The sequence below is a fragment of the Aquarana catesbeiana genome, linkage group LG01 (assembly GCF_042186555.1).
Source record: "Aquarana catesbeiana isolate 2022-GZ linkage group LG01, ASM4218655v1, whole genome shotgun sequence".
In the NCBI taxonomy this organism is placed as follows: Eukaryota; Metazoa; Chordata; class Amphibia; order Anura; family Ranidae; genus Aquarana; species Aquarana catesbeiana.
Window position 1 is genome coordinate 33815269 of NC_133324.1, and position 21707 is coordinate 33836975.

Genomic DNA, 21707 nt, shown 5'->3' on the forward strand with positions numbered 1-21707 from the left:
AAAACGCAGGTGCTAGCAGGTATCTGGGCTGATCCCGCTAACACTGCGTTTTTGGGAACCCTAAACTGCTGGGGACGCTAGTATAGATCTGATCGGATCAGATATTGATCCGATCAGATACTATACCACTAAGGGAGCTGTACGGTGCGTGCGTGGGTGTTAGCGCTACTGGCGCTAACCTGACGCTGCCTGGGGCTGGTGCTTGCCAGTTCACCAAAATGCTACCAAAAAAACTGTTAGCGATCGCAGGGATCAGGCCTGACTCTGCGAACGCTGCAGTTATGCGTTTAGTGTTTTGTAAGTGACAGTGATCGATCAATACTGCACTTGGGCTGGGCCGGGCAGAGGGGCAAAACGCAGGTGCTAGCAGGTATCTGGGCTGATCCCGCTAACACTGTGTTTTTGGGAACCCTAAACTGCTGGGGACGCTAGTATAGATCTGATCGGATCAGATATTGATCCGATCAGATACTATACCACTAAGGGAGGCGTATGCTGCGTGCGTGGGTGTTAGCGGTACTGGCACTAATCTGACGCTGCCTGGGGCGACGCATATCACCGCCGGGCGATCAGGGGGCTAAACCTTTATTCGGTAATAAACGGCGGGTGCCCTGACACTATAAAAAATAAACAAACTAACCAGCGTCACCCGTAACAGTTATACGGTGATCAGTGGTGAAAGGGTTAACTAGGGGGCCATCAAGGGGTTAAAACATTTATTAGATAGTATATGGGGGTCCCTGTCGCTATAAAACGCTGACGGCGAACCTAAATATTTAGGTCCCTAACTAGCGTCACCAGTGACACTAATACAGCGATCAGAAAAATGATCGCTTAGCGACACTGGTGACAGGGGGTGATCAAGGGGTTAAAACTTTATTAGGGGGGGTTAGGGGGGTATCCTAGACCTACAGGGGGGTAATACTAACTGTCCCAACACTGTAACTGTCACAAACTGACACCAATGCAGTAATCAGAAAAAAAACAAAAAAAAACAAAAAAACTGCTGGTGTCAGTTTGTGACAGGGGGGGGGGGATTGGGGGGCAATCGGGGGGGGGGATCGGGGTGTTTTGTGTGCCTGGCATGTTCTACTGTGTGTGTGTGTGTTGGTGCACTCACATACCTGTCTTCTCTCCTCGGGCCGGAACGGAAATTACTGAGCCGAGGAGAGATGACATCATTTCCTTTGCTGCTGTTTAGCATACAGCAGCAAAGGAATGATGTGATTGGCCGGCGGCGATCGCGAGGGGGGGGCCACGAACGGATGGCCTCCCCCTCATCTCCGATCGCCGTGGGACAAACGACGACCGCCTCGGGCACCGGGGGGGGGTCCGATCAGACCCCCCACCCGCGGAAGGCAAATCACGTATATGTACGTGATTTTGCCTGTCCGTGCCACCTTGCCGACGTAAATCGGCGTGAGGCGGTCGTCAAGTGGTTAAATAAAAATATATTTTAAACTGAACAAATATTTGCTTAGATTTACTGCTTGGCTTTCTTTTATTGAAATTTGGGGAGTCCTGAAAATGGCGTGATTGTGAAAAATTATAAAGCACTGTTGGGTGTTATTTACTAAAGGAAAATACACTTTGCACTACAAGTAAACTAAATAACCCTCATTGTCAATGAAAACACCAACTTACATCAAAAAATGCTTTTGAGGATTGAAAGAAGAACCCACACATTGTTGATTCTCAATCTTTTTTATCAAATCACATGTGAATTTATGAAATGTTTTTAAAACAAACCAACGTGTTTGTTGTATAACAATTTTTTAGGTCACATTAAAAAGTAGAAATTGCCTTTTAAGGTAAAACAGGCATGTTTAAAAGCAAAAAGAAATACACAACTCTGGAACTTACAAAGTTCAACTTTTATAGAAAGCGAAGGCAATATCAGACATGAGTATTTATAAACTGTGTTTGATATTGCGTTCAGCGTTCAGCAGATGGGGTGATGTCACCCCTGGAAAAGCTAAATTTTGAAGATGCACACAAATCATGGGGGATCAAGGTACGTGTTTTGTGGGTGCAACCCCTTCCTCTCAGCTACTTTATTATTGAGGAAGGGGTTGCACCCACAAAATGTGTACATTGGTCTCCCGTGAGGGCAGATAGCACATGTTGACACAGTTTGTGCATCTTCAAAATTTGTCTTTTCTATAATATGTCACAAAATTTTCACAAAATTGGCATAAAAACAAAAACACAAAGCACAAATAAGTTAGGGATTTCTAGGGGTTTTAAATTCTCCCTAAAACATCAATGATGTTCTTCATTTAGTTTTGAACATCATTGATGTTTTGATTGATGTTTTCCAAGTCCCTATTACACCCCAGGATCTGGGCACTTTCACTGGTGAATTGACCTTCTTCTACAACATCACGATCATATATATAAAAAAAACCCATCATGTATTATAAATATGCAGGCCATCTCTTACTTGAGCCTGTGGTTGCAGACACTCACCTGTTGTGGTGACTATTTCCATAACGTCTCCCTCCTCCTCCTCTGCTTGGGTTTAGGGGATTTCCACTTCTTCATGAGGTGGGGGGTCTGTTGTCTCCTCTGATGAGTGGTATCCTCAGAGTCTTTTCTCCCCTATGTAAATAAAAAATAGGTATACTTAGCACACCGATATTTGATGGCAGAAATAGGAATATGAAACATTGCTTGGAAGTAGGGTACAATTGTCTGTTTTGGCAGAGTTGCAAGATGAAGAAATATTTTTGTTCTTTGTCAAGCTTGAATACTTACCTGTTTTGTATAAGCTTCACAGATGAAGTCACCCCTATAGTATTCACTGGAGCACCTGTGTGGGCCCCCTAATAAAAAGGGTGTTCTTGTGTCCCACACTAGTGCTCCAGTGTCCAGATGTGTAAACAGCTGCTGAGTGTCCTCTCCTTACACAGAATCTAGTTTGCATTTCATTCTATTTACAAACCCATCTAGACAACAAACTTATTTTAAGAGTATTAAGCCAGAAAAAATGTATTGAAATGCATCTGGACAAAACATGGTGTTTTATTGGCTGAACGAACAATGTTTCCTACGAACGAATAATGTGTCCATGAACATGAAAGTTGCCATTTTAAACTGTACAACAGTAAAGAAAAGCACATGGAGCAGCACAAACGTTCTAAAAATAACGAATAGGAACACAGCACAACTACTTACTTTTTTGCAGCACTCTCCTGATCCTTCTATACTGATCGTGCTCCCTGATTTTGAGGTCCGACCATTGCTTCCTCAGTTGATCCTTGGATCGTCGTACCCCAAAATTACAGTTCAGACTCTTGACAACTTTCGCCATGATCTTGGCCTTTCTGACATTGGGGTTGGGGTAAGGTCCATACTTCCCATCATAGTCGGCCCTCTTCAATATGTCCACCATCTCCACCATCTCTAAAAAGGCCATATTTGAGGCCTTAAATCTTCTCCTCCGGGATCGTGATGTTTCTGGCTATGGGCTTTCCTCCTTCTCCTCCTCGTTGCTGTAATTAGCACACACCTGCTCTGTCTCCACCATGTGCTCTTCCACACTGCGCCAAACGTGAAGGGGTGGGGAATAGACTAGAAAAAACATCAGGGGCGGGCGGAGTTTTACGCATGCGCAGTGTATACAAAGCGTAACACGCGTGCATTGTACGTACGATCTGTGAGTGGAGAAAGGAGTATAGGAAGCAATGATCGTGATAATGAAGGTAACGTTTAAACTTGGGCCTATACTGCTTAGAGATTGAGGCCTATATTGGGACAAGATTAGGAGACTTTAGCCTGACATTAGAGTTTGTCTTGTGTTGTGTATTGCAGATAAAATGACCACAACTTCCTCCCCTTGTTCATAGACAAATACAGGGAGCTGCCCTGTCTGTGGCAGGTGAAACACCCGCAATATAATCATAAACAAAATAGGCAGGCAGCGCTGGAGAAACTGCTGGAGTTGGTGAAGCCGGTGGTCCCCACAGCAACCATCCCCTATTTAAAAGCCAAAATTGGTGGCCTGAGGAGCACTTATCTTAGGGAGCGCAAGAAGGTCCAGGATTCTCAGAGATCAGGAGCTGCAGCAGATGACGTTTATGTCCCAAGGCTCTGGTACTATGAGAGACTGTGATTTCTGTCAGACCAGACTGAAGTCAGGGAATCCCTCTCAACCCTTCCTTCCACTCTTCCTTCCACCCTATCTTCCACCCCAGCTGAGGCTTCCGATGTCCAACCTAGGACTTCCAGCCAGGAAGAAGTGGAGGAGCCCAGCTTGAGCCAGGTATAGCATTCTTCTACAGATTTCTGGTCAATAAATAAATGATGTTTACTAGATGTTATTATTGATCACTAATTGCTGATTTAATAAAGTGTTTTACATATCAATAGACAGTAATGGGCAAAAATAATTGGGACAAGAATGAAAAATGCTGGGCTCAGAATGATAATCTTTTATATTTCTTAACTTTCAATTTGCAACAATCATGAGCTGAATATTTTGTGTCATTGATGAAGAAAAAACTAAAACTATGTCCCTTTTTCATACACAGGAAGACCTCAGCCAGGAGGAGGCTGTGGAATGTGGCACACAGGAGGAGGCAGGGGTTAGTGGCAGCCAGGAGAAGGTGGGGTAAGTGGCAGCCAGGAGGTCGCAGGGCCCAGTAGGAGCCTCACAGAATTGCAGGTTCCTCCCCTCAGCCTTCCAAACAAAAGACCCAGGAAGGGGAGTAACGTGGAGGATTCAGCACTCAGGCTGATTCAGGAGGCTTCTGTGTCCCTCAGAGCCACCCCCACTCATTAAGAGGCATTTGCCTCCATGGCTGCCACCAAACTGCAGGACATGCAGGAGGGCCAACGCCTCATGTGTGAGAAAATAATTTATAAAACATTAAATAAGGGGTTGAGGGGCGAAATCACACCCAATACTCACCTGAGTGAGTTGCATCATCCTCCTCCTCCTGCCACAACTCCACCACCACAGACACAGCGTAGAAGGAAGACAAGAAAGTGATGGCCTAGGTTCAGTCTGGTCTGACAAAAGATGCATGCTTTTCTTTGACCACAGCCTGGGGACATGTATGTCATCTACTGCTGTTCATGATCTCTTGGACTTCTGGACCAGATTGTACTCCCTTAGATATGGACTCCTCAGGCCACCAATTTTGCTGAAAACAATTAATGTGTGCCCTGGGGGCCAAAGGCTTCGGCAATTTTTGCTGTTTCTCCAGAGTTGCCTCCCTCTTTCTTTGGTTAGGACCCCTTAATAAATTTTTGGTTTGTTTTATTATACTCGCCTATGTGTGTTTTCCTTCAAAAAGGACAGTTTGTTTGTGAGGAGGCAGGGACATTTCAAAAATACATTGTGAAATTAACAAGAGACACCAACCAATCTCCTTGAGATTAAATAATACAAGATAATAATCATGTTGTGGTAACTTGACACACAAAACACACCCAAAACTATTCTGGAGTTAAAAAAAAAAAATAACACAAGAACAGCATTTAAAAAAAAGTGCTTTATCCATTACGAACGCTAATTTTACCAGACCAAGCAGTTCTGTCTCGGAGTTTATTCTGAGCATACGTAGTATGTGCACCGGAATTGTCTACACACGGTCGGAATTTACACGAATGGATTTTATAGCCTGCTCTCAAACTTTGTGTGTCGGAAATTCCGATGGAAAAAGTCCAATGAAGCCCACACACGGTCGAAATTTCCCACAACAAGCTCCGATCGCACATTTTCCGTCGGAAAATCTGACCATGTGTACAGGGCATTAGGCTACTTTCACACTGGGGTGGGTGTCGGCGGTAAAACGGTACTATTTTTAGCGCCGCTTTACCAACGTTTTAGCGGTGCTATTCAGCCGCTAGCAGGGTGGTTTTAACCCCCGCTAGCGGCTGAAAAAGTGTTAAAACCTGGAGCAGCGCTATGCTGGCAGTTTAGCGGCACTGCCCCATTGTTTTCAATGGGCAGGGGCGATTTAGGAGCGGATTGTAGATTGTAGAGGGAGCTATAATATGCAATAAAAGCACCTGAGGTTGCTTGTGGCTTGCTTAATCAGTCCTTAGTTAATGGATGGTACAAAAAGGGAATGTGAGACTTGAGGTGGTGTCCTTTTATTTGTTGGGCTAAAAGTGTGCCCACCTTGTTACCTGATGCATAAAAGGTTATTTTTAAGAATTTTTGTAATTTCTCCAATCTGTCGAATAAGAGTGTTTTGAGCTGTAAACAAAGTCCCAGTTTCGACTTCCGGTCCAGATGTTTTTCTTCAGGACGTTTGTAGTTTGTATTTCTGATAATAGGCTTTCAATGTACTGCATTCTCGCCCTTCTTGCTCTTACCCTTGCTGTACATACAGGCTTTATGCACAGCCCACAGTGGTTGGGTCAGAGTTGATACAGTATTAGCAATAAAAAATTCTTCTACAGTAGGTGTCTTAAGAGTTCTTCCATGTATTTGGCTGACTGTAGAAGGTGGGTGTTCATTCTCCACACAAAGGTAGGATTAAAGCCTCAATGGAAATACAGACACATGACTGGTCTAGCCATATGGTTGGTAATGTGTCAGAGGCTAATATTTTCTGTAGAAGCCACTGGTCTGTGAGGAAGAGTCAATATGAGAATAAAAATTATGGCATGCTGATAGGAATATGTAGTCCCCCCTCCATGGCATGTTGGCAGTGCCACGTGCCATACAATTGAAAGTCCCATAGGAGAGGGTCCATGTGGGGTTTTCCCATTTTGGAAGGAATCGAGCTGTGGGTCTGGGCCAATTTTGAAGTCCTCATACCATGAGGCAGCCTTGTTGCACTCCAGTGATGTTTTTATGAATCTTTCGTAAAAAACAAACTTGAAGTGTATTAGGGGTTAACTATCGTATATTGAGAGTTATTTAGATTGCACAAAAGTATAATATATTGATCCTCTGTGTCTCCAGTACATTTATGAAGTTGAAAAGATACTGTATGCTTTGATAGCTAGAAGAAAATCTTTCTTTTTGGCTTGGGTGTTCGCTGTGAATATACAGTCTGTGGGAAGTTCTTGTTGGTACAGGAAGGTTGGTGAGAAGCATGGAAGTGTGTCTATTGTGCACATAGGACATTGCAATGAACATTCAGAACTAGCTTCCATAATGAAGATCTTTTTTTCTGGATGATTGAGTTCTTTGGCGTTTATGGTAGGTATCATGGAATTGCCTTGCAAATGTCAGATTCCACAGGTGAGCTGTTTTGCAGGTGTAAACCTCACAAATATTAAAACTGCTGGTGGAGAGGGTGTACACCGCACGTGGTGGTGTGAACGCACTCAGTAGTTGTTGAAGAGTACAAATAAAAAAAAGAAAAATAACTTGAAAACCAAAGGTGTGTTGATAACCCACAAAAACTTCCTGGGTTGCTGGCACTCCTTGTGCCAAGTGTAGCGCTACCTTCTTGAGGGCAGCTGTGTTTCTGGGTCCCCCCAAGCTCTGCACAGCCAGGTAACACGCATTTCCTTAATTGCTTCCACAGTCAGTGAACAATCTATGAGCTTGATTTTTAAAATTTTATTAAGGGATAAAAACTTGGATAAGGTAATGGGGATCATGGGAAGCCCAACTTGACTGAAGCAATGCACGGGAACAACTTCCTTCCTATGTACAGAGAAAGATCCTGGACTGTTCTCCTCCCTGGATATGGTCAGTCTTTATGGATCAGTAGCAAAAGCCCTTCATGGACTAGGGACTCTTGGACTCCTTTGAAAGTTAGAACAGATTGTTGCAAACTACATGCAGAATTATCTCCTCTCCCCTGTAGAACTGCTTTCAGCTCCACAGCCTGCAGACACTATTAGCCCTCCTGACTGCTGTGAAGATCTCCCAGGACAATAATAAAAGGTTAAGCACAGCGCCATCCTTTGAAGGCTCGCTATATATGGCAGTCTCTCCCCTTGTGAATCCCTGGTTGAACTGATGGACTTACTTTGCTCTTCCTTGCTCTCACTGGTCCTAGGCAAGAATCTTGTTTAAACTGTGATGCTGAATGGATCTTCCTGAGCCAGTCTGAGACCAGCCTGGAGGAAAAGGGCCCCCCTAGAACTAGTGGAACCATCCCAGGGCACCAACAGTCTCCTCAGCACTCCTTCTTCCACATTACTCCTCTGCTGGCCCACCTCTCCCAAATTTATGAGTTAGCCTTACCATACTACTAGGGCCTCCAAGCCTGGGATTGGTCAGACTCCCATAAACATGCAGTTTTAGGTCTCCACCCCTTCTGTCCACTGGCTTCTGGTGCTCCAGAACCAGGTGGAGGCGATAGAGTCCCAACCTGCTGAATCACCCAGCCTGACCCTCAGTAGCATGCTCCATGGCACTGTTTTAGCAAGGCCTATTGTTGTTGCACTGGGGCAGTGGACAGTCAGGAGGTGGTTTGGTCTTCTCTTGCTGCATGGATGGAGGAGCAGGAGGCTCCGATAGGATACCCCATGCGTGCAGCTAATGTAGGCCCTCCTGTAGGGAGGATACTGTGTGCTTGGATCCTTGGAACGTAATCATTAGCTTTGCAGGGTTTACCAATTTATATGGGACTTTGTGCTTTTGCAGGGCTTGCGTTAATGTATTAAGTTTCCTGCAATGTTGTAAGTAAATTTGGGCCAAACACAACCCAGTTTGGTTTGCACCAGAACTCTCAAACATCACTAAAATTTGGCCCCTTTTAAAGTCTATGTGACCCGAACTTGAAAAATCAACAGTGCCCATTTTGAAGGATTATTTAGAAGTTATTGGCCATTAAAAGAGTTGGGCTTTTGGAGTTGGTGCTGGCTTTACATTGTAATCCTTTAGAGGTACTCGTGAAAAAAAATCTGTTTCTTCTTCTTTTTCTTAACAAAACATAAAAAAATAATGTCCAACAATAACCTCAAAAAGGAAGATTCAAAATAAATCTACAAAACTAATTTGGAAATTGATTTATTCTCTCATCTCACCATCTTCTTCCTGCTCTTCTACTCCTCGTATATACAATATATTATCACACCTTATTAGAATTTCTGCAAGATGTCCAGACAATGCCCCATCAATATACTCTTCCGTATTGGTGAACTGCATGTTCATGTAGCCATCCACAGATACCAGGTATCCCTTGTATCCCATACCCCACTTCAGTTTCACCATTACTGGCTTACCAGTAAGGTCATTAAGGAATGGTTTTTAGTTTAGTTGCAAACTAATTCAGCTGCTGAAGCCTCTGCTGATCTACAGACCAGTGAAAGGAAGAAAAAATTTCCCTGCAGAATGTTCCAAGAACACACCACAGGAGAAAGCATGAAATGGCTAGAGGTACTCTTGATGACAGCAAGAATTGGCATTTATGTAAAAAAAAAAAAAAAATGAAATTATATACACTTGTCAGACAGGTGTGGAAAATATGGGCTTTGGGTGTTGGTGGTACCTTTACACCATAACCCTATAGAGCAGTGGTTCTCAACTCCTGTCCTCAGGGCCCACTAACAGGCCAGGTTTGCAAGATAACTGAAATACATCACAGGTGATATCATTTGCTGCTCAGTGGTTGCAGTATTCTAGTCTGCATCTCCCCAAGGTAATACTTAAAATCTGGCCTGTTAGTGGGTCCTGAGGACAGGAGTTGAGAACCATTGCTATAGAGGTACATTTGATGAAAGCAAGAATTGACCTTGCTGTAAAAACTTGAAATGATGTGAACCTGTCAAACAGGTGTGGAAAAATTGGTCCTTGGGTGTTAATTGTGCCCATGAAGCCTATACCAAACAATTACTTCAATATAAAATCAACATCCACAAAGCTAGGCAGCCTAGACAGTCTTGCAGAGATTCCAGATTCTAAAAAACATTTAATCAGTGACATCAGCATCAGGGGCTTGATAACTGCTGCTAATCCAGGACTGATTCATTTTGACAAATGTCAGGTGGTCAACGGAGTCTGTGGACAGACCCGCTCTTTTATCACTCTATACTCACACTAGACTAACACTGCACTGACATGCTACACTGACACTACACAATACTTACACTATACTCAGACTACATTAACACTACCTTGACACTCTACACTCAGGGTCACAAGAACACACTAGCTCATTAGTAGAAAACAGAGCCCTGCTATAACTATCTCTACGTCAACAACACACTGCAAAAGGTTCCTGTGGGAAGGAACCTTTTATAGTGTGAGGTTGGACTATGAGCACTGAGCCATGATTAGACAAAGTCATCATGACTTTGCCCAATCATGGCTTTGACTGTGCTCTGTGCCTTGATTGGGCAAAGTCTTGCACCTGATCTGCGAGGTGCATTGCTGCATCCAATTAGGGCCCTAGAATGCACTGTGCAGTGTGCAGTGCATTGTGGGGCGCTCGACAAATTTGGGTGTTCACCGTACAGGGGGAAAAGGCGATGTTAGAACTCTAGTTCTAATGTATGTTGCCAACAAACAGTTGTAGGTGAGTATAGGGTTCAGGTAGAGTCCCCGTGGTTCTAGATTTCGGCTTAAGTTGTTTTTTTGAATGACAGAAAGGGATGCACAGGATAACATCCCTGGGTATGGAGTCAGGCAGGTGTTGAGGTTTAGGGAGCCTGGGAATGCAGTCAATGACCAGCTCAATATTTCTGATCTCTGTCAGAACTTCAGATATCCCTGGATTTTGATGTTATTCCAGCGGGACCTATCTGATAGATCCGCCACCTTGTCTTTGATCCAGTTATTTTCCTTGATGTGTGCATCATGAGTATCAAAAAGATCTTTTATAGTGGATTTATAGTCCCCCATTTTTGTTTCCATATGTGTCACTCCATCCCCTAGGGAGGTAATATTATGATTAAATTACTGCATGAGAGAAAGCATATCTGACTGTGTCCAAGGGACATTAACATATCCTTGAGGGTAGTGGCCAACACTGGTTGATTGTTAGTAGGAAAAAAGCTATGGCATCAGGTTGTGCCCCTTGGAACCCATGAGAGCTATAAGGATGACTTTCCTCATGGATGTCAGTCACAGGAGAATCTATCCCCATCCTTGCTTTATCTGGGCTGCTGGCTGGTGACAGGAGTGCCTGGAGGAGATGCAGAAAAGCATCAGGGGTAATCTGAACTTCCTTTGAGTTATTTTTTGGATTTATGGATACAAAAGGCTGTGATGTTTGGAGAGTAGCTGAGATGGCTACTGAGCCCACGGGTCCGGAAGGTTTTTCACCTTAATGCATAGAATGATCAGGCCATTTTTTGTGATACGGCACTTCATTGCTTTAACTGACAATTGTGCGGTCGTGCGATGCTGTACTCAAATAAAATGTATGTACTTTTTTCCCTGGAAATAGAGCTTTCTTTTGGTGATATTTGATCACCTCTGTGGTTTTTATTTTTTGCGCTATAAACAAAAAAGGCAATAAATTTTGAAAAAAAAAAAAAAATATATATATATATATATATATATATATATATATATATATATATATATATATATATATATATATATATATATTACTTTTTGCTATAATAAATCACCAAAAAAATGTAAAAAAAATTAATTTCTTCATCAGTTTACGCCAATATGTATTCTTCTACATACTTGATTGGTTTGCGCAAAAGTTATAGCATTTACAAACTAGAAAAGCTACAGTTTCTGGGGAAATTGTGTGAAGTGTTCTTGCCTCCACCAGTAGTCTACAAGCATTATCAAGCCTAGCAGATGAAGGTATGACCACATGCATTTGGGGGTCTCAGCATCTTGACCTAGAATGGAGGTGAAGGTGTTCTATTAGTTTGATGATAATCAGTGTTTACATTCACTGTTTCCTAGCAACGCTCATGTCCTGTTTATGCTTCACAACCACTGCTCAAAACACAATACACGGGATCATGATAGCTGTAATAACTGTGTAGTACTTCAAACGGTCGTATTTTAAAAACTATAAATCCTGCAGTGAAGAGCTTTATATTGTGAGAATCACAAGACCCTGACCTAGATTTTGATGTATAGAATGTCTCTGAAATATTAAAAATGGAGGCACAGTCGCAGTTTAGAAATTGCCCTTCAAATTTGAAGGGGGCTAGAGTAGAGTTTCAATGAATGTCAATGGACGGCGTGAGTTACAAACAAATGGTCATATTGTGAAAACTATCAGGACTATGGCTTAGCCGTGGACATGTTTAGTGGCAGCAGGGATAGCTGAACGTTTTGATACAAGATTTGTGTAGGTGGGCTTGAAAATGAGGGAGTGGTGGCAGTTTAGAAATCATGTCCTGATTTTTCAGCTTTTGTCACCTCCCACTCTAGTTTTGAGCATTTCCCCATTCATTCCTATGGGACCAATTCCACCGCAAAAACAACAATATTTCGTGAACCATTTGGCGAAACGTTCCACAAAGTAATAGCACACCAATCGGGAACAATCCGCACGTTTTGGTATATTACTTGTCTATGTAGTGTAAAAACTGTGGGAGGAGTTAGGGTGGTAAATTTAACTATAATAATAACTAGAAAATGCATTTCCTGGGGAAAATGCGTGGGAATGCTGAATAGCTAAATTGCTAAAATGGCCGCCATCAAAACTGCCCCATCATACTGCCATCAAAACTGCCCCATCAGAATTGCCCCATCAAAATTGTCCCCATTAAAACTGCCCCATCATATTGCCACCATCAAAACTGCCCCATCAGAATTGCCCCATCAAAACTGCCCCATCATATTGCCACCATCAAAACTGCCCCATCAGAATTGCCCCATCAAAACTGCTCCATCATATTGCCACCATGAAAACTGCCCCATCAGAATTGCCCTATCAAAACTGCCCCATCATATTGCCACCATCAAAACTGCCCCATCAGAATTGCCCTATCAAAACTGCCCCATCATATTCCTCTATTATAAATCAGTACATGGTGTGTCTGTCCCCTCCCCCGGGCTCTGTAATCAGAGCTGAGATGCTCCAGCCACCTCCCCCCCTGTGTATAACAGAAGCTTTGGTAACCATGGCAACAAAACAAACACAGTACACTCTGATTAATGGCTAAAATTTCCTGAAATGACCTCTAAACAAAAAGCTTTTTCTCAAAAACCATAAAAGATATCAAACTGAAAAGATATAGCCAGATAGCTGAATATTTTGTGAACATTTTAAAGTTTGTTTGGTGTCTCTAGGTGAAAGTATGAAGGAGCTGAAACTTTTGGGAGCGGAAGAAGAATTTAAGGATTTCAAGCATGCTCCCATTGACTTCAATGTTAAAAAAAGTGTTAAAAAGCTTAATATTTTAAAAAGTATAAATGGTAGAAAAAAAGTTGAAAAAGAGCACACATCAGCTAAAAGAGACGAACATTTTAATAGTTGAATGGTTTTAATAGCTGAAAGTATGCAGAAGTTACGCAGAACCAAAAAACGTACGGAATAATAAGAAAAACTAGAAAATGCATTTCCTGGGGAAAATGCGTGGGAATGCTGAATTGCTAAAACGGCCGCCATCAAAACTGCCCCATCATACTGCCATCAAAACTGCCACATCAGAATTGCCCCATCAAAATTGTCCCCATAAAAACTGCCCCATCATATTGCCACCATCAAAACTGCCCCATCAGAATTGCCCCATCAAAACTGCCCCATCATATTGCCACCATCAAAACTGCCCCCATCAAAACTGCCCCATCATATTGCCACCTTTAAAACTGCTCCATTAAAATTGTCCCCATCAAAACTGCCCCATCATATTGCCACCTTTAAAACTGCTCCATTAAAATTGTCCCCATCAAAACTGCCCCATCATATTGCCACCATCAAAACTGCCCCATCAGAATTGCCCCATCAAAACTGCCCCATCATATTGCCACCATCAAAACTGCCCCATCTGAATTGCCCCATCAAAACTGCTCCATCATATTGCCACCATGAAAACTGCCCCATCAGAATTGCCCTATCAAAACTGCCCCATCATATTGCCACCATCAAAACTGCCCCATCAGAATTGCCCTATCAAAACTGCCCCATCATATTCCTCTATTATAAATCAGTACATGGTGTGTCTGTCCCCTCCCCCGGGCTCTGTAATCAGAGCTGAGATGCTCCAGCCACCTCCCCCCCTGTGTATAACAGAAGCTTTGGTAACCATGGCAACAAAACAAACACAGTACACTCTGATTAATGGCTAAAATTTCCTGAAATGACCTCTAAACAAAAAGCTTTTTCTCAAAAACCATAAAAGATATCAAACTGAAAAGATATAGCCAGATAGCTGAATATTTTGTGAACATTTTAAAGTTTGTTTGGTGTCTCTAGGTGAAAGTATGAAGGAGCTGAAACTTTTGGGAGCGGAAGAAGAATTTAAGGATTTCAAGCATGCTCCCATTGACTTCAATGTTAAAAAAAATGTTAAAAAGCTTAATATTTTAAAAAGTATAAATGGTAGAAAAAAAGTTGAAAAAGAGCACACCTCAGCTAAAAGAGACGAACATTTTGATAGTTGAATGGCTTTAATAGCTGAAAGTATGCAGAAGTTACGTAGAACCAAAAAACGTACGGAATAATAAGAAAAACTAGAAAATGCATTTCCTGGGGAAAATGTGTGGGAATGCTGAATTGCTAAAACGGCCGCCATCAAAACTGCCCCATCATACTGCCATCAAAACTGCCACATCAGAATTGCCCCATCAAAATTGTCCCCATAAAAACTGCCCCATCATATTGCCACCATCAAAACTGCCCATCAGAATTGCCCCATCAAAACTGCCCCATCAAAACTGCCCCATCATATTGCCACCATCAAAACTGCCCCATCAGAATTGCCCCATCAAAACTGCCCCATCATATTGCCACCATCAAAACTGCCCTATCATATTGCCACCTTTAAAACTGCTCCATTAAAATTGTCCCCATCAAAACTGCCCCATCATATTGCCACCATCAAAACTGCCCCATCAGAATTGCCCCATCAAAACTGCCCCATCATATTGCCACCATCAAAACTGCCCCATCATATTGCCACCATCAAAACTGCCCCATCAGAATTGTCCCATCAAAACTGCCCCATCATATTGCCACCATCAAAACTGCCCCATCAGAATTGCCCCATGAAAACTGCCCCATCAGAATTGCCCTATCAAAAATGCCCCATCATATTCCTCTATTATAAATCAGTACATGGTGTGTCTGTCCCCTCCCCCGGGCTCTGTAATCAGAGCTGAGATGCTCCAGCCACCTCCCCCCCTGTGTATAACAGAAGCTTTGGTAACCATGGCAACAAAACAAACACAGTACACTCTGATTAATGGCTAAAATTTCCTGAAATTACCTCTAAACAAAAAGCTTTTTCTCAAAAACTGTAAAAGATATCAAACTGAAAAGATATAGCCAGATAGCTGAATATTTTGTGAACATTTTAATGTTTGTTTGGTGTCTGTAGGTGAAAGTATGAAGGAGCTGAAACTTTTGGGAGCGGAAGAAGATTTTAAGTTTCTGAAGCATGCTCCCATTGACTTCAATGTTAAAAAAAGTGATAAAAAGCTTAATATTTTAAAAAGTATAAATGGTAGAAAAAAAGTTGAAAAAGAGCACACATCAGCTAAAAGAGACGAACATTTTGATAGTTGAATGGTTTTAATAGCTGAAAGTATGCAGAAGTTACGCAGAACCAAAAAACGTACGGAATAAAATTAAAATTAAAATTAAAAATAAATAAAATCGAATAACAATAGTGGGACTGCTAAAGCAGTCCCACTAACTAGAAAATGCATTTCCTGGGGAAAATGCGTGGGAATGCTGAATAGCTAAATTGCTAAAACGGCCGCCATCAAAACTGCCCCATCATACTGCCATCAAAACTGCCCCATCAGAATTGCCCCATCAAAATTGTCCCCATTAAAACTGCCCCATCAAAATTGTCCCATCATATTGCCACCATCACAATTGCCCCATCAAAACTGCCCCATCATATTGCCACCATCAAAACTGCCCCATCAGAATTGCCCCATCATATTGCCACCATCAAATCTGCCCCCATCATATTGCCATCAAAACTGCCCCATTAGAATTGCCCCATCAAAATTGTCCCCATCAAAACTGCCCCATCATATTGCCACCATCAAAACTGCCCCATCAGAATTGCCCCATCAAAACTGCCCCATCATATTGCCACCATCAAAACTGCCCCCATCAAAACTGCCCCATCAGAATTGCCCCATCAAAACTGCCCCATCAGAATTGCCCTACCAAAACTGCCCCATCATATTGCCACCATCAAAACTGCCCCATCAGAATTGCCCCATCAAAACTGCCCCATCAGAACTGCCCCATCAAAACTGCCCCATCATATTGCCACCATCAAGACTGCCCCATCAGAATTGCCCCATCAAAACTGCCCCCATCATATTGCCACCATCAAAACTGCCCCATCATATTACCACCTTTAAAACTGCTCTATATAAATTGTCCCCATCAAAACTGCCCCATCATATTGCCACCATCAAAACTGCCCCATCAGAATTACCCCATCAAAACTGCCCCATCATATTCCTCTATTATAAATCAGTACATGGTGTGTCTGTCCCCTCCCCCGGGCTCTGTAATCAGAGCTGAGATGCTCCAGCCACCTCCCCCTCTGTGTATAACAGAAGCTTTGGTAACCATGGCAACAAAACAAACACAGTACACTCTGATTAATGGCTAAAATTTCCTGAAATGACCTCTAAACAAAAAGCTTTTTCTCTAAAACTGTAAAAGATATCAAACTGAAAAGATATAGCCAGATAGATGAATATTTTGTGAACATTTTAAAGTTTGTTTGGTGTCTCTAGGTGAAAGTATGAAGGAGCTGAAACTTTTGGGAGCGGAAGAAGAATTTAAGGATTTCAAGCATGCTCCCATTGACATCAATGTTAAAAAAAGTGTTAAAAAGCTTAATATTTTAAAAAGTATAAATGGTAGAAAAAAAGTTGAAAAGGAGCACACCTCAGCTAAAAGAGACGAACATTTTAATAGTTGAATGGTTTTAATAGCTGAAAGTATGCAGAAGTTACGCAGAACCAAAAAACGTACGGAATAAAATTATTAGAAATTAAAATTTAAAGCAGTCCCACTAATAAATAAAATCGAATAACAATAGTGGGACTGCTAAAGCAGTCCCACTAATTAAAACTAGAAAATGCGTGGGAATGCTGAATAGCTAAATTGCTAAAATGGCCGCCATCAAAACTAGCTGAAAGTATGCAGAAGTTACGCAGAGCCAAAAAACGTACGGAATAAAATTTAAATTAAAATTAAAAATAAATACAATCGAATAGCAATAGTGGGACTGCTAAAGCAGTCCCACTAATAATAATATATATGTGAGATAACAGTAAGTGGTCTTGCTATGCAAGAACACTTAAATAGGGATATGATTTTTTTTTTTTACTAGTAATGGCGATGATCAGGGATTTTTCATGGGACTGTGACATTGCGGCGGTCAGACACTTTTGACACTCTTTTGGGACCATTGACATGGCCACTGATTACTGTATAAATGTCGCTGGCAGGGAAGGGGTTAACACTAGAGGTTGATAAAGGGGTTACATTTGTTTCCTGGGAGGTGTTTCTATCTGTGGGGGGAGGGGACTGACTGGGAGTACAGAGAGATCGCTGTTCCTAATCACTAGGAACAGAAGATGACTCTGAACTCACCTGACAGAACAGAGATCTGTTTGTTTACATTGACAGATCCCCGTTCTGGCTCTCTGTGGCGCGATCACGAGTGGCTGGCGGACATTGGGGGCAGTGGCAACGCGCAGCAGCGCCCCTGCTGCGCCGCAGGCGCTCGCTCCCGCTGTAGCTGTTAAAGGGACCTCTGTACAGCTACAGCGATTCCTGGGAACGAGACAATCTGCCGCCGTATAATGACGGTTAAGATGTTAATTGGTTAAGATGCTACAGAGGATACAACAGGATAGGTTTATTAGGAATAATAGGCCTAATCAGTGTATTCCTCACTTTTATTTTAACTAGTGGGATGGGGGGGATGTAAATGTGAGGCATATACTGTGAGGTGGTTTAGGTGCCTACTATTCTTATATTTAGTTTATCTTTCTTTAAATTTAAATCTTTCTTTTATCTTTATTTAAAACATTTAAAGCCCAATCAACATAATCTAAAAATACCAAAAATAGCAAAAGAAATTCTAAAAAAAACAAAACACCAACCCTAAAACCAAAACCCTCCATTTTTAAAGCATAGCTTTGAAGTAAAAGAACAATTTAACCTAAAACAGAGGCCACCATACAAATGAGATGAATAAACACCCAAAGTGAATGAAACCCCCCAAAATATTGCACCTTGAATGGATTTCAAACCTACAGAATTCACCTTGAGCCCATGATAGAGGCAAACCAGAACCTCATTCCTATTTGTAACATTCAGTTTGTATAACCTCATGGAATATGATGGATCTTTACATAATAATAATAATAATAATAATAATAATATGATCTGATTTCAGATTCCGGTATCTCGATGCTCAGATCCCTGTTTACCTGGAAGCAGAAAAAAGTTTGGATCTTCAATACATAAATGTTGCTATGAGTGTGTTCCATGTCCAGAAGGAGAGATATCCAACATTTCCGGTATATTTTTTATTTGCTAGTAAGTTATTAACTGGACAGAAGTTATTACTGTAGTTAAAGTGTGTGTTAGGGGAAAAAAGAAGAACATCTCTGCAATGTGTGTACATTTCCTCATGTTTTATCCTTCTAAAGACCCTGTAAGTACAGAATGATACCTGTTGATCCTGCCAGAAATGCACTCAGCTCCTAAGTTCTGCTTTGGGCTGACAACATACAGGAGGTTGGTGTCTGAGATCAAAAGAAATGTTTTCAGCATCGCCTCATTGTATTTTGCTACTTTTACTACTAGACATGTGCACTGCCAAAAAAATCTTTTTTTTTCGTTTTTGTTTCATTTGTTTTTTTGTTTTATTTTGTTTTTCGGATCATTAGTTATGATCGATTATTCATTATTTTGAATAAATTCAGAAATTCGGATGAATTCAAATTCATTCCATTCCATTCGTATAGATGTGTTATTCGTTATTTTGATAATTCCTAACTTCTGATCAATTTGAATTTGTTACATTCCATTCGTTTGCGGTATTCGTTATTTCTAAAATCCAAAAATTGGAAAGAACAAAAATCTGAAATTCGAAAAATTCAAAAAATTGAAAGAACGAAAATTTGAAAATCTGAAAACAATAACAAAAATGCAAAAAATCGAAAGAACAACAATCCGAAAATAAGAACGAAAATGTGAAAATCCGAAAGAACAAAAAATATTTGAATAATATCTATTATAATTAAAGTATTACATTTATTAACCATTATTATAGTTTTTTATTATCATTATTTATTAATAACTAATCATAATAATAAAAACATTCATTTCCTTTCAAATTTGTTAGTGAATGCAACAAATACAAATTTATCTGAAGTTATCCAGCATTCCTTATTTCGGATAATTCTTAACTTCAGATAAATTCATATTCATTGCATTCATTAAGAGACAAATTTGGCTCGTTCTTATTTTTGAATTTTCGCTCTTTCAATTTTTGGATTTTTGTTCTTATTTTCGGATTTTCGCTCTTTCTATTCTTCTAATTTTCGAACGCAGTGATTTTTGCTCTTTCGAATTTCAGATTTTAATTCTTTAGAATTTTCGTTCTTTTAGAAAATTTGTTTTAAAAAAAACTTAATAAAACAGTCTTTCATTAATTCGGATGTTTCCGAATTAATGAATAAGCCGAATTTTGACGAAAAACTAATTTGGAAGAAAACTAATCACACATGTATATTTACTACTATTAACACTAATGCTCCGTACACACGGTCGGATTTTCTGATGGAAAATGTCTGATCGGAGCCTGTTGTCGGAAATTCCGACCGTGTGTGGGCTCCATCGGACATTTTCCATCGGATTTTCCAACACACAAAGTTGGAGAGCAGGAGATAAAATTTTCCGACAACAAAATCCGTTGTCGGAAATTCCGATCGTGTGTACACAAATCCGACGGACAAAGTGCCAGGCATGCTCAGAATAAATAAAGAGATGAAAGCTATTGGCCACTGCCCCGTTTATAGTCCCGACGTACGTGTTTTACGTCACCGCGTTCAGAACGATCGGATTTTCCGACAACTTTGTGTGACCGTGTGTATGCAAGACAAGTTTGAGCCAACATCCGTCGGAAAAAATCCTAGGATTTTGTTGTCGGAATGTCCGAACAAAGTCCGACCGTGTGTACGGGCATAATACTACTGCTACTAAACTACTGAATCGCTCCCCTCTCCTCACTTTTTCTGACAGCATCAAAACGTATTTTTATACATAATTCCCGATATGTCGCAATGCACAGAAACAGCAACAATTTCTCTAAAGTTCCACATTTATGATTAAAAAGTTATTCTTAAGCCTCAGTCAGTGACTTTTCCTAGGCTAAAGTGATGCCATCAGTCTGCTACAGGCAGGAAGAAGCATTTCCTCAGTCTCCCTTCCCCCAGTGATCAGACTGCAACATTGTAACTTTGTAGCAAGGCAGAGTCTGCAGCAGGGGCTGATCTGCGTTGGGCATCCAAGAACACAGCTTAACCACTTCAGCCCCAGAAGTATCTACCCCCTTAATGACCAGGCCATTTTTGCGATACGGCACTGCGCTGCTCTAACTGGTAATTGCGCGGACATGCAATGTTGTACCCAAACGAAAATTTGCATCCTTTTTTTCCACAAATACAGATTTCTTTTGATGGTATTTGATTGCCTCTGTGATTTTTATTTTTTGCGATATAAACGGAAAAAGACTGAAAATTTTGAAAAAAAATTTTTACTTTTTGTTATAAAAAAAAATGAATAAACTCAATTTTAGTCATACATTTGGGCCAAAATGTATTCAGCCACATGTCTTTGGTAAAAAAAAATTTCAATAAGCGTATATTTATTGGTTTGTGCAAAAGTTATAGCGTCTACAAACTAGGGTATATTTTCTGGAATTTACGCAGCTTTAAGTTTATGAGTCCATTGAATATTTTATTTTTTGTCACAAGTGATTGAAAAATGACAAAAAAATTTACACAAAGTTGTCACTAAATGATAATATTGCTCACACATGGAAATGGTTATATGTGAAATTACACCCCAAAATACATTCTGCTGCTTCTCCTGAGTACGGGGATACCACATGTGTGAGACTTTTTGGGAGCCTAGCCGTGTACAGAACCCTTGAAAACCAATCACCACATTCAGGATTTCTAATGCCCCATACACATGATCGGAAATGCCACCAGCAAAACTCAGATGAGAGCTTTTAGTCGGAAAATGCGACCGTGTGTATGTTCCATTAGACTTTTGCTGGCGGAATTCCAGCCAGCAAAAGATTGAGAGCAGGTTCTCTATTTTTCATCGGAAAAAGTTCCTATCCGAAAATGCGATCGTCTGTATGCAATTCCGACGCCCAAGCTCGAAAACAATTCGACGCATGCTCGGAAGCATTGAACTTAATTTTCTTGGCTCGTAGTGTTATATGTCACCGCGTTCTTGGCAGTTGAAAGTTCAGAGAACTTTTGTGTGACCGTGTGTATGCAAGCCAAGCTTGAGCGGAAATCTGTCGGAAAAACCATCCAAGATTTTTCCGACGGAAATTCCGCTCGTGTGTACGGGGCATTAGGGTGTAAATTTTTTATTTCACTCCTCACTACCGTTACACCCCAAAATACATTC

The 21707-nt window shown here is 41.1% G+C and overlaps 1 protein-coding gene and 1 pseudogene across 1 annotated transcript in view; one reads left to right on the forward strand and one right to left on the reverse strand.

Moving 5' to 3' along the window:
- LOC141139412 (vomeronasal type-2 receptor 26-like) overlaps nt 1-21707 on the forward strand; it is a 310781-nt gene that overhangs the window by 244780 nt on the left and 44294 nt on the right. Inside the window, exon 5 of the mRNA XM_073625509.1 lies at nt 18448-18571. Coding sequence (XP_073481610.1) covers nt 18448-18571 — 124 coding nt within the window. The remainder of the gene's footprint in view (nt 1-18447; nt 18572-21707) is intronic.
- Nucleotides 8930-10762, reverse strand: LOC141124072 (small nuclear ribonucleoprotein F-like; annotated as a pseudogene).